The sequence below is a fragment of the Gekko japonicus genome, unplaced genomic scaffold (genome assembly GCF_001447785.1).
Source record: "Gekko japonicus isolate JY-2015 unplaced genomic scaffold, Gekko_japonicus_V1.1 scaffold1001, whole genome shotgun sequence".
Taxonomy (NCBI): Eukaryota; Metazoa; Chordata; class Lepidosauria; order Squamata; family Gekkonidae; genus Gekko; species Gekko japonicus.
In genome coordinates this window covers 549,638-564,112 of record NW_015163117.1, presented here as the reverse complement: position 1 = coordinate 564,112, position 14,475 = coordinate 549,638, and the positions used below count along the sequence as shown (strand labels likewise).

The 14,475-nt window shown below is 41.1% G+C and overlaps 1 protein-coding gene across 1 annotated transcript in view; it reads left to right on the top strand.

Moving 5' to 3' along the window:
• Nucleotides 1–13,180, top strand: part of THBS2 (thrombospondin 2) — a 71,061-nt gene extending 57,881 nt beyond the window's left edge. The window contains exons 19-22 of the mRNA XM_015406850.1: nucleotides 3,807–4,078; nucleotides 6,507–6,604; nucleotides 10,080–10,219; nucleotides 11,507–13,180. Of these exons, the coding sequence (XP_015262336.1) occupies nucleotides 3,807–4,078; nucleotides 6,507–6,604; nucleotides 10,080–10,219; nucleotides 11,507–11,514 (518 nt within the window). The 3' untranslated portion in view covers nucleotides 11,515–13,180. The remainder of the gene's footprint in view (nucleotides 1–3,806; nucleotides 4,079–6,506; nucleotides 6,605–10,079; nucleotides 10,220–11,506) is intronic.
• Nucleotides 13,181–14,475: the final 1,295 nt, after the last annotated feature.

Sequence of the window (14,475 nt, the reverse complement as noted above, 5' to 3'; positions counted from 1 at the left end):
CCAGCCTCCCCAGTGACTTTAGACAAACTCCCACACACCCCTCCTTCACCTGACAGGCGGTTGTCTGTCAGGTGCAGGGCCAGAACATTTAAATCCATTAGGGAGGCTGCCCAATCAGCATCCCCTTAGCAATCTTGCTGGCCCTGACTTCCCAATGCTTTCAGACATGCTACCCCTCTTACACCTGACAGACAACTGCCTGTCAAGGGTTGGAAGGGGCACAGAGTCCTTAAAGCCATAGGGGAGGCTTGCTTAGCAGGATTTCCTTAGTGCTGCTACTGGCCCAGTTCCCACCCACTATGGAAATATACCCCAAATTTATAGAAAATTGGTTTCCTGTATTAGGTTATTTAACTTCTCACAACATGGGTTCTAGAAAATTGGTTCATATGAACTTGCTCAATATCTAATTGCTCGTATGTTGTTTTGAATATGTAGTATATGTCCCACTTCTTAAATGTAACATAAATGAGAAGCAGTTTTGTAAATACACACACACACACACACACACACACATATATATACACCCTGCCCCACCCAATCCAATGCCCAGGCCAAACCCCTGCACTAAGAAACCCAAAATAAGGGGAGTGCACTCCTACCATGACGTCAGCCCCCACTATGAAGAGATTTATGAGAAACACAACCCCTAAGGGGGTTTAAAAAGGGGCAAAATGTGTTCCCCCAATTGTTTTCCATGTGCCTGGCAGGCTGTTGCCTCTTTGCCCCCCCCCCCGGTCAACTGTGTACCTATGAGTTCTGAGGTAAAACCTGCTTGCTTGCACTCACCTCCTTCTGATTGCTCAGCTGTGGATCTCAATGTTCTTTTTTTAAAAGACCCCCGGAGGGGATTTTTTAAATTTTTTTATAATACTACATAAACTACAAAGAAAAGAAGGGAAGGGGAACTACAACTAAGGAGAAAGAAAAGTAACCCACACTAAACTAAAAACCCAAGAGTAGGAGATCATTACCCTGTTAGACTGCAGTTAGTAATGAAAAAAACCTGTTAATAAACAATATACTTTGTGAGATCCTGTCTTTCTAAGCTTATGTGTTAGTTTATTACTTGTTATGAGAAGATTTCCAGAGCATCTCCTCCAGCTCTCTTCATAAGGGCAATTTTCAGAGTCCTTCCGCCTTTACATCTATGCTAATTCTCTCTAAAGTCTTGATAGCTTCTTAGATGTTCACTCGAAATTCTGCAACTCTGCCGGGAAGGAGTTAAGTCCTTGTAAATCTTTTCTGTTTCTCTCATGCTTTTCCTCCTTGTCTCTTTGAGATCGCTGTTAGTTTTAGTGTCCATCTCTTTTGCTTTGACAGTCCTCTTTTCCATCTTTTCTGCTATTGTTTCCAACTGCAGCTGCTGGGACACGAGTTGTTGATTTATCTTGGCAAGCTGATGGTTAATACCAACAAGTTGCTCAAGAATCGGCTTCGTGGCTTCTGCTATGAGTTCTATAACTTTCACTTCCCTTCTTCTCGGAGTTGTTTTCGCTGACTTTTTTGGAGTGTCCACCATTTTTACACTTTAATCCCAATATAAAATTGTTTTCTCCCCTGCTCTGAAAATCGCTTACACGCTGTTTAGTCGCTTAAATACTCATGGATATCTCCCACAGCTTTTCGCTTCCAAGTATCCATTTACAATTGTCTCTTTCTCTCTCTCCCTCCTCTGCTTATCTAAATGCGTCAGAGAGGTCTCCCTTGCTCCGCATGATTCCAGTCACTCAAGAGGTTTTTTTGGGGGGGATTTTCTCTTCAAAGTGTCCGTTTACAATTCTCTCTCTCTCTCTCTCTCCTCCCTCCTCTGCTTATGCAAATGCGTCCGAGAGGCGTCCCTCTCAGCAGAATTCCAATCACTCAAAAGGTTTCGGAGGGGGGGGATTTACACTTCTGTTTATGGTTTGCTCATTTTATCTCACAGTTCATTGTTTCTTAACCGTGCTCGTAATCGCTTCTTCATCAGATCTCCTGTGCTTGACTGGGTCGGCACATCTTGTGCCTCACTAAGAGGACGCAGACAGCAGGGAGGACCGTCAGGGCGGAGGGCAGCCTCAATTCCCCTGCAGATAGCAGGAAAAGAGGCTCACCCTCAAAAGCCCTATGGCCTGGGGGGCCTTTTTGACCCCCCGTGGAGGCGCCGATCCAGCGGCACCCCTCCCCTCCGCTGCTGTGCAGAGCGCCCTCCCTGAGCCTCGGGAAAGACATCCACCATCATTGCACCATAGACTAAGAAACCCAAAATAAGGGGAGTGCTCCTGGATCTCAATGTTCTGAGGTAAAAACACAGTTAAAAGAGACTGCAGACATTTGAGGAAAGTTACAAAAACCAGTGATTCAAGACTCCTGAACAGAAATTTTTCAAAAAAGCCAGCATGGCAATTGAGTTAATGAATGTTCATGGGGAGATAGTAGAGGACCTTTCTAGGAGCCTTTTTGATGCATGCCTCCCTCATGAACCTGAAGAAATGTCCACCACATCACCACTCCCCTGACACCAACTCCCCCTCACACCTCTCATCTCTTACTGCCCCCAAGAAAGCTCCTGGCAAACATTGAGCCAGATACGCCAACGCTACAAGGAGGAGGCAACTTAGGAATGTAGCAAAGACATTTGCACATAGTACTCCTGCTAGGCACTGAGCTGCACAGACCAAGTACCAGCGAGATTACCCTGAGGTGCTCAGAACAACACAGTCTCCATATGAGCAAAACAATCCAGGAACACAAATAGAAATGCCATCACTTTTGTGGAAGGTGGCAGGAGTTGACTTAACAGACGACTGCTTCTTAAATGGACAGTTCTATGTTGCCTGCTCCAGAGTGAGCTCACCAAGCAGCCTGGTGATCAGTGTTCCCTCTAAACTGGGTTAGTATGAGCTAGCTCACAGTTTTTCGCCTCTAGCTCATACATTTTTGTCTTGGCTCAGGAAGCATGGCTCCAGAGCAAACATTTATGCAGTAGCCAAATCGCTCACTCACAACTTTCATGCCAGTAGCTCACAAAGTAGAGTTTTTCCTCACAAGACTCCACAGCTTAGGGGGAGCATTGCTGGTGATCCTAGCACCTGAGGGCAGAACCACCAATGTGGTTTACAGAGAGGTTCTTCAGTAGAAGGGGGGGGGGAAGTACGTATGTCTCACTTAATTCCTTACACTACAATCTTCTCCATTAGAATTCCTACAACAAATGTCACATTTCAAACTTTGCGTCATCAGTATTATAACTGGATTTATGGCGCTTAAGTACCATAGCGAAGCATGGGTATCAGGCTAGTCTGTAATATATATATATTTTAAAAAAATAAGATTCTGTAATGGTGCTCTGGTATGTGGTAGGCAATATATGATCTGTTCATAGCCTGCAGACTTTTAAATAAATAACCTGAGATAGCTTCTGTTTTCATTTTAAAAAACACAGTGACTTATTTTTCATAGAACTGAACTATAAATGTGAAGGCACTTTGCTTAAAATTCTGTGTACGTGCAGGTGAATATCTCTTTCATAAACATATTTAATTCATTCAATAAGGAAAGGGGCAGATAATGCATAATGCCAAGTGACAGCCAAGTAAGTGAAAGGTACATAATAGCTTCTTCACCCTGGGAAATAAGGAGGGTATTAAGTGTAATGATAGAAAGTAATAACAGATGCCTGAAACCAAGTAGACTATCTTGGAAGGTGGACAAAGTAAGGACATTTTACAATCAGATTATTGAAGTGACTTTCTGGTGGAGATGTCACCAGACTGTCAAAAGGACTACAACTCCTGATACTTGTACCATTTTTCATCCTGCTCCAGGTTATGATGAATTCAGTTCTGTTGACTTCAGTGGTACATTCTACGTTAACACAGATCGGGATGATGATTATGCTGGATTTGTTTTTGGCTATCAGTCCAGCAGTCGCTTCTATGTCCTGATGTGGAAACAAGTTACTCAGACTTATTGGGAGGACAAGCCCACCAGAGCTTATGGTTACTCTGGAGTGTCACTGAAAGTAGTAAACTCTACAACTGGTGTTGGAGAACATCTGAGAAATGCCCTTTGGCATACCGGAAACACACCCGGACAGGTATAAGATAGCAATAGACTACAGTTAGTGGTTTGCCAGTATTAGCCCCCACCCCCACCCCAGTCTTCCTGAATTTGTGATTATAATATAATCTAATTTTAAAAAACAATTGGGGCACAGTTTACAAGATTTGATTTACGCAGCCTACAGTGCATATGTCTGATGTGCATATGTCAGACTTTGCATATGTCAGTGCATATGTCAGACTTTGATTGCTGCAGTGGATATAGCATTTGATATAGCTATAGAAGATACAGGCTCAAATTCCTGCTGCACATTTCATTCCCTATCAGGGAAATGTAGCACAAGGATACCATATAAGGTTTACTGTGCAACTCTGGCTGGAGTTGTCTGTGGAATCCTGTGGACCTTTTGGCCACTAGCCATGATGAAAGATAGCTGTGACAAATGTGCTCTGGTCATCCCTTATGGTAAGAGAAAAAATGGAATGGGCAGAATGTACTGGCTCTCTAAGGATAAGGTCATACTTCAGCTTCAGAATCCACAGTTGTTAATATGCCATTTCTCACTATTGAGAGGGTTTATTCGTCAGTGGTATAGCACATGCTTTGCATCCAGAAGGGCCCAGATTCATTCTTTGATACCAACAAATAAAATTATTTATTTATTTATTTATTTATTTATTTATTTATTTCAACTTATATCCTGCCTTGCCTGATCTAAGTAGTAGGAGGTAGGAAAGTGGTTTAGACTAGGGGTGTACATTTGGGTCTACCCAAACCAAAAATATTTATTTATTTTTATTTTATTTAACTTTCAATTTATAGACCGCTCACCCCCTAAGGGCTCTGAGCGGTTTACATTGTACAATTATTAATTATATTACCTTACTAGGGCCACACACACAATGAGGGGAAGGGACTACCTATCAGGCACCCATGACAGGGTCTTAGTTGTTGTTGTTTCTTACGGAGGTTCTTCAATCCTTATCGGTATTTTCTGGGTATATTTCAGCTTCCCAAATGTATCTGGGATTTTTCAGGAGAACCGGACAAAATCCCTTAAAAATCCCAAATATAAAATTTGGCTGCCCAGCAGAGCCTGAAGTGAGAACTCTCCCCACAGGACTGGCTCCTGGGTGGGCTCTGTTGAGCAGTTTGGTCTAAACCAGGCTGCCCAGCCAAGCCTCTGGGGAGAGTTCCCCCTGCAGGTTCAGCTGCTTCGCTGGCTCTGTTGGGCAGTCTGGTTTAAACTGGGCTGCACAGCAGAGCCCCAGCAGAGCCTGTGGGAAGAGTTCTCCCTGCAGGATAAGCTCCTGGGCAGGCTTTGTTGGGCAGTCCAGTCTAAACTGGGCTGTCCAAGAGAGCCCCAGCAGAGCCTGCAGGGAGAGTTCTCTCCACAGGATCAGCTCCTGGTTGGGCTCTGTTGAGCTTTAAACCAGGCTGTCCAGCAGAACCCATAGGGAGAGTTCTCCCTGCAGGATCAGATGTTTGGCCAGTCTGGTTTAAAGGGACCACCCAAAAGAGCCCAGTTGAGCCGCCTCTCAGCCATTTTTAGTGGTTTTGTCGCTGCTTTTCAGTTCAGGTCTATTAGACCCCTCTCCCCAAAAATCTAGGATTTCCGACAAGATCCAAATACTTTACTGATATTGAGATCTGGGTTTTTTGGGGAATCCCAATTTTTTTTAGGTCCAATAGACCTAAACTGAAAAAATACAGAGAAAGAAAAAACATGCACACCCTTAGTTTAGACCCTGGTGAGCCCCTGTTAGAGAAGATTATACTGAGCTACTAATAAAGATGGAGCAGTGATTTGACTTCATAGATGGCAAATTCATATGCAGTTGACCCTTGCCGCCTATTTCCTTCATTCAGGATCTACAACTCAGTTATAAGTTTCAGAGGGTAGCCATGTTGATCTGCAGTAGAACAACTAGATCTGAGTCCAGTATCATCTTAGAGACAATCAAGAGTTTTGGAGTATAACCTTTCAAGAGTCAAAGCTTCATGCAACAAGATACCTGACAAACAGAGCTTTGACTCTTGTCAGCTTATACCCCCCAAATCTTGTTGGTCTCTAAACAAAGAGACCCAAACTCCTTAGTCTTACCTTGTAGGGAAGGAACTCCAATCCTATGATCATTTTCGTTCCCCCTTTCCAGCACTACAATATCATTTTTGAGATATAGGAACCAAAATGATGCACAGTACTTGAAATTTGGCCACACCATAGATCTATTGCTTCTTGCCTCATGCAGAATAGACATTTTCATCAAGCTGTCTGCTCTTCAACCTCCAGATCTCATTCTTGGTCAACTACTGGCAGAAAATCGTGTGGGGCTATGCATTTAAGTAAGGGGAATAAACCCCAAATAATGCTAGTTCAAACCCCATCAGTATATATTTACATGTTTTGTTATACACAAGGTTTCTATTTTTAATTTGAACTGTTTTAAACCCTATCTCAGGTGCGCACCCTGTGGCATGACCCTAAGAATATTGGCTGGAAAGATTATACTGCCTACAGGTGGCATTTGATCCACAGGCCCAAGACGGGATTAATAAAGTAAGACATCCTTTGTAATAGCTGGTTTTTCTTTTCCATCTGATCATAAAATGAGATTTTATTTAGTGATTTGTCAGCAAATTCCAGTGCTGTCACTTGGGTCACGACAGTGTGTCTGCTTGTTGCTGGTTGATTTGAGACAATACTCAACAGGGTACTTTCCCCTTCAGATGTGTTCAATTTCTTTTGAAATGCTTCAGAGAAACAAATCCATAATTAAATTAAAAAAATAATACCTCAAACTCTTGGAAAGGGATTATTTTTTCTGGAATAACCCAAACTTGAGAGTGGGGAAGGGAGAGAAATATCAAAGCAAAGCTAAAAAGAAGATCGAAAGATGGAATTTTTCTTCTTGGTGTTGTTTGAACTTGAATGAAAAAAATAATTCAAACAAAGGTTTGCTAGGTGGTTGGCAAAACTGACTAAGCTTTTCCTTATTGGAAACAATGCAGAGCACTGTGAAAACTATTATGGCATAAGAGCTCTTACAGGCAATGACAAAAAATAGAGTAGGCTGCTGCCTACACATGCTTGTACTGCAATAAACCCATTAGAGTCTTGAGTTGCCACTAGCACAGCGTTCCGTGCGCCTTGGTGTTTAGTCATGCCAGCCACATGACCACGGAAACGTCTTCGGACAGCGCTGGCTCTTCGGCTTTGAAACGGAGATGAGCACCGCAACCCTAGAGTCGGATTCGACTGACTTTCGAGCAAGGGAACCTTTACCTTTACCTTACCTAGGGGAAAGTCCAGAGTGAATGAGCCCGTAAGGCTGATTCAGGCATTTAGGAAATAGGGTATGATGCTGGCCTTCCTAGAACATACCATAGGTCATGTGTTTGGGTGGTACTCCAAATTAAAAATACCTGCATAATGTCAGCTTCACAAATTCAGTGGGCTTTTTAAAAAAACAATCAACGGGGAGCATTAAAATACATGATTACTGGACTTGCAGTCTAAAGTCAGGGTGGGGTATTTCACATGCTATTTTTGCATGTCTACACTGATTCTGGTTGTACTGAACTGTAATATCCTGACACTGTAAAAGCACTTGCAGAGAACATACAGAAACAGCACCATGAATGCAAACAGAGTAGTCAGCAATTCTGCTTGATATGGTATACCAGTCTCTTAGTCTCGCCTACACCAAGGAGGAGAAGTAATCTGAACAGGCCTCTAGGATATGGCATACTGGCTGTTTGCCTGAAATGTCATACTTTTTATTTGGATGCAGAAGAAACCGAGCTAGGGATAGACTACTCCGCTTCTTTGGTTGTATCTTAGCTCTGTACTTCATAAACATAACCGAGACTATCTAACATCCTGTTCTCCCATGTAACCTCTGCACCACTAAGAAATGTTGACTTGCCAGGCTAGAACCATTCACATTTTTAATGGTTAGTAATTACTTCTCAATTGACTCAGAGTAACTAACAATTTTTTCAGGAGTCAGGTACCCTCTGATGTGCATCCAATCCTCATGAGTCAGCACTGTGTCCACTATGTACATTACACAGACAAGGTGACCCCGATCCAATGAATACGAGTTATGCTTCTGACTTGTTGAGTTTAATGCAACTTAAATTTAGTTACAGTTAGCTTGTCCCATTGTTTTCAGTGGGCCTTAAGCATGGCTGACTTTCCTTGGTTTGGAGTCATATGCTATTCTGTTACCATTCATCTATACTGTGCCAGGAGCAGTACTGCTATGGGTTTCTCCCACATTAAATCAGGTCTGCTTTGACTGTTTTATGTTTTCTCATGCTCCAGCATCTAGCCACTACTACTTGCGAAGGAGCAGAGACAAAGCACTCTTGTAGAAACCCCCCAGTAACTCAACAAAAACCAGAGTGGTTCTATTCTGGTCTTATGCCTTCGACAATGAAATGTCTACGCTGTTTTTTTTAATCGCTTTTCAATGCAATGACTATGTAATTTGGCTTCAGTTGACTATATATACCTCACAACATTGTAAATCTATCTCCTGAGAATACAATGACTTTCAACCAATGGCTACTTTCTCTTCCAAAAAGAGACTGAAGTCTCTCTGATTAAAGGGGAGAAGGGAACATTGGAAGGAACTGTTGCTATGGAGTCCAGTTGTTTTATTGCCTCTTGATTTTATGGCTCCAGGACAGCAGCCGCCTGAAATCTAAATCTCCTTTGCATGCCAGAAATTCCATCATATCCTGGCATGAGTCTTAAGATCATGATGACCTTCATTTTTTATTTTTTTATTTTATTAAATTAGAATTTTTGAATCACAACAATTTGGTTCAATACAGTGTTTAATAACTTAAAACAACCCCCCCACACAATATTTTAAACATTCAGAACATTTAAACATTTTAAAAACAAGATGGAGTGCTAGCATTCAGTCTTTTAAAATTCTGTGGCATCTGGCACATGAAGAGTTTTGGGGAACTCAAAAGTTTGCATACTGTTATATGTCATTGGGCTGGTCTTAATAAAAGGTATTACATGGATTGCATGGCTTTTTGGGTTTTAATTGCTAAGCCCAGCTACTAACAGTCCTGTGCCTTTGATTTCAGTGGGCTTAGATTGGAGTAATTTTGCACAGAATTGCTATAACTGTCTAAAGTTAGGACTTATCTGCAATGGTATAGTTATCCCTTTCAGCTGAAGCACATTATAGCATATGTTGTCAGAAATCACACAATGTGCTCTGAGGCTATGGAGTCGTTTCTGCAACTTGTGTGTATGACCTTCCTTCAGTCATTTGTACCTTCTACTGTGAAAGGGCAAATTTATTGAAATATTTAATACTTTTTTGGTGATATAATGAGATAAGTCACGGTTAAATTATATAGCTAGATCTCTCATCTAATATGTGATTGCTTATAGATGCACAAGATACATCAGCATCAGTTCTTTCTCAACACCAGTTAGGCTTGCATTAAAACGAACTGGGAAACTGCACATGGTGTTTCTGGAATTATTTATGGAGTATCATCAGTAGGGTATGGGAAGGCTCACTGTGGCAGCTGGCCAAGTTGGTTGGTGTCAAGAGGATTTGTAGAGTGGACCATGTGCTAGAAGTCATGTGTCTTTGAAACATGTTTGGAACAGTAACACCACATTTACTCTTAGGCTGGAATTCACTGCCACAGGAGCATAGTCGGCTTCAAGAGGGAATTAGATAAGCATATGGAGCAGAGGTCCATCGGTGGCTATTAGCCACAAGGTATAGATAGGGACTCTGGGGCAAGTGATGCTTTGTATTCTTGGTGCTGGGGAGTGCAACAGTGGAGGGCTTCTAGTGTCCTGGCCCCACTGCTGGACCTCCTGATGGCACCTGATATTTTTGACCACTGTGTGACAGAGTGTTGGACTGGAAGGGCCATTGGCCTGATCCAACATTAGCTTCTCTTATGTTTTTATGTCCTTGCACCTAGAAAGATTAAATGTGATTTCAAGCACCATGTTTGACCTACATTGTATCCTTCCTTCACAGGGTATTAGTATATGAAGGGAAGCAGATCATGGCAGATTCTGGACCAATCTATGACAACACCTATGCTGGTGGGCGGTTAGGTCTTTTTGTGTTTTCACAAGAGATGGTATATTTCTCTGACCTCAAGTATGAATGTAGAGGTAAGTTGATACATAAGATTATATGTGTATGATCCTTGAATGGCTCAGCTTCAAAGAGAATTTGGAAAATTCTTTCACGTGTAAAATGTATAACCTGTAGAAGAAGATTCTAATGGATATGGAAACATGCTAGTTAAAAATAGTAATCTTATCGATGCCATATAATTGAGTGTTTTCAGCTGCATATATGAACTGAGGTAATGGACAAAGTACAGTCATGAGCCAATGAATGATCTCAATGTTCTGTCTGTGCAAAAAAGGGGGAATGGCATCAATGTTCAGTAAAATATAATATCTTTTTTCTGCAACACCATCATTTTTTTCTTCTGTGCTTTGACTCACCCACACTTGCAAATCATTGCTTGATCTTGTGGTCATCAAGTAATGAATGTGCATGTGTGAATCAGCCCTCAGAATCATTAACATTATCCCTAATACCGCTATCAGGTCCTTTTAATTGCATTGAACTTTTCCAAATTTTTTAACATAAGGGTCCCCAACCCTTTTTAGCCTGCTAGCACAGGCTGGTGGGCACAACCACAAGAAATAGCTGCCATAGTTGTTTGCAGGCAAGGCTTATGAAAATATTTTCCGTACTAGTGACTTTAGGCTACTTAGCAAACCCATCTGAATTGAGATTGTCATGTTTGACAAAGGAGGTCCTAAGTATAATGCTAAGTGTTTTCTCAAATCTTTATATAACTATAGAAAATGTAGCAAAGTAAAAAAGAAGCAAGAACCTGCAAGAGAAAAAGTTGAGGGTGATGGACTGGGGAGACCTGTTCAAATTCTATTGCAACCATTAAGTTTATCTGTCCTTCAGCAAGTCATATAGATAGCTTTGTTAGTCTGTTACAGCAAAATTGAACAGGAGTCCATGCATTCATCTAATAATGTGACCTCTGATTTGTGAAAGCTTATGCTGGAATAAATTCTGCCAGTCTTTAAAGTGTCCCTGGGCTCCTGCTTAATTCTTCAGTAAACTAGTATCTTTTATCTCATCCTGCAGCTCATAATTATTGTAAAGATGAAATGGCCACCCTGAACTTCTTGATAGAAGGGCAGGATGCAAATGTGATTACAGTTCATTGGTGCATATCAGTTTTATGGTGATTTTCATTGCATACTCTTGCTGTGTCCTGATAGTTTATGGTTTTTGTTAGCCTCTTTGAGTCTCATATGTGGAGAGAATGAATAAATATGCCAGACCTTTTTTGTGTTCAGTGTTTACCGTACAGCTCTACAAATATGTCAGTCATACTAACCAATTGCTTTGCTCTGTTGCAGATGTCTGAGCTAAGGGTGTTGCATAATCAACAAAGTACTGTAGATGCTATTCAACCTAGACACCTCTGTACATCCTGGTACTTCAAGCCCCTCACTCTCCTTTCATCTCTCCTTTTGGCTCATTCCCCTGACTTTCTACTTCCATGCCACCAGAAGAGATGCCTCTAATCCGATCAAAAGTGCCTTTGAAGAGCATGGACTGGCAGGGCCTTAATGTGAGCATTGAATCCACCGCTGAAGTAAGAGCAGATTGATATGTAGAATGGAAAATATGGCAGACACATTGTTCATTGTTTAAAAATGGTGTTTACATTTAAAGCACTTAATGTATTTAAAATACTTTAATACTTAATGTATTTATATAAATATGGGAGAAGGGGGGGGGTCTTACATCAAGTAAAGGAGAAAAAGCAACTTCTTAAGAAGTCCACATTACTATCTCAGATCAGGGCTGGGCCTTGGTACCATGAAGTCTAGGAGATCAATTTCAGCAAAATTAGGAAGGACCAAACTATCTACTCTCATTAATTAACAAGCCATTAGAAAATATGGCAGGGCCAAACAAGAAGGTGGCTTAATGTCCTTAAAATGTTATGATTTTTCAAAGGTATCGTGCTTGGAGATTTTAGAATAGAGCTCCCTCTTGCAAAAACAAATACTAACGCAACATTTTGTTTTGCTCTTGTAAGAGGTATTATATGGCTTTTGTTTTTGAATTTCAACAGTACAGCTGGGCATCCCAAAGGAATCTTTAGGTCTGATATTAATTCTAGTATATGAGAATGAATTTGCAAGTATTTTTATGGAGGCATACACTTGAGAATGTTATTTCAGAATTGTTCATCCAGTAATGTGGATTTCCTTGAATGAATCCACCAGTCTAGTTCATAGAAATGACTTTTAAGACTTCAGTATTCATTCACCAATCCCACAAGGTGGAGAGCAGGGTTGTCATAAAATAACCCTAACATGAAAATTCTTTGTGTGTGTATGTATACACGAAATTCTTCCACTTGGCTTCATGAACAAACCAGTACTGCATGAAATCCTTCCAACATCACATAATCAACATTCTCTCTAGCTGTTCTATTGACTTTAATAGGACTGTACTGGATGGACTCAACAAAAATGGTTTATGAATCACTCTTTAAAAAATGGGCTCCTCTTGTCCAATTTACACTTTTCCAGTTTTAATTTACATTCCTCTTATGTCTCAGATCCATAACCAGAGTTTCACTTTATGCTGTGTAATGTAGCACTAATGATTGTATGGAAGAGTATGTAGAGCTTGGCCATTGTGAGTTTTAAACTCCTGAAACATTACACATTTATTCAGTGCAGTCTTAAGAAAAGGGCCAAATTAAACATTACTGTTTTAAGGAGTTGGATCCAGTTTCTCTGGACCCAGCTCATATACTCTACAGCTGCATAGCGGCTCAGGCAAAGGCGTCTAAAAAAAAGGAAAGCCCAAATTGGCTTGGAATGGTGCTGTGGAGGGAAGAAGGGCTCCTGCCTCCCCACTGAAGCTGCTCGACAAGCACAGATACTCCACATGGAGCAACAGAAATGGGGAAATGATCCCCCAGTGCTGTTTCACAATGTGAAATTGTTGGTTTCACAATATGAAACAGCCAGGAGGGGGGAAGCCTTTTAGCCACAAGGTATAGATAGGGACTCTGGGGCAAGTGATGCTCTGTCATCTTGGTGCTTGGGGGGGTCAACAGTGGGAGGGCTTCTAATGTCCTGGCCCCACTGGTGGACCTCCTGATGGCACTGGTATTTCTGGCCACTGTGGGATACAGAGTGTTGGACTGGATGGGCCTTTGGCCTGATCCAACATTGGCATCTCTTATGTTCTTATGTTCTTATGTTCTCCCCCCACAGTGCCGTTCCAAGTCCAATTGGGCTTTTCTTTTTTTAAAGAAGTGATTCCCTACAGCTAACATTTAGTTTGGCTCAAAGTTACAGCCTGCTCAGAAGAATGTAGTGGGTTTAGAAGGTTATACTTTGCTTAAGATTGCTCTGCTACCAGACAAGTGGCAAACCTGTCACGGAGTGTGAAACACTTCTCAGTATCTCCTTTTGGAAGAAAGGCATTACTAAGAACTTCATTTGCTTTAGCAGTAAAAACATTTCTATGACTATACCATTTTTGAAGAATTATTTGTGTGCATAGAACATTCAGAGGAGACCTGTTTTCCCAATACTGCTGCAACAAGCACTTTGATACCTTGATTTGGGTTTTTGAGAAGGTGGCAATGCTACCATTATCAAACTTGGTAACATGCAGTTATAAGGGTATCAGTGCTATTTATTATTATAATTTGCAGCTATGTTTGGAAGTAATTTATTTGTGAAGCTTACCAGAGAGCACATTAGCAATGAAACCTCTCAAAGAACATAGCTATAGAACACAGTTAATGGTACAGTCTGTAGGTATGAATGTACTTGGTTGTGTGATTGTATATTATAATAATTTTAAGACTCCCTGAATTGTGCAAGTTGTAACCAACTGAGACCCTATAAGGAGAACTGTAATATATACCAAGGCCCCCATTAAAAAAAAGTTTTATGTATGTCTGCTGTATATAGGAGTGTTAAGGAAAACTATGCTGAAGATATGCCAGCCTTTATTCTATCCAGATACAACATTTATTCAAGTACACAATAATATGGAAATATTTAACACTTTGCCTATGAGTTGTAGTTCTATTCATGGCTGAGATTTATAAGAGACGGACAATCATCTTGATCCTGAGCCTTGTGCATACTGCATATTGCAACACACATGGGTCCTGATCCCACAGAATGTGCATAAGTTAGGCTTGTACATGTGCAGCTGTGTTAAAAAGAAAAGCTGGTATCAACTGTTTAGCAAAGGGAAGGGGACCTATCTGCTAGGTTGGAATCCAGTTCTGCTTAGTTTTTCACTTTACTGTGCATATACAACCCTGACTGATGTATTCGGT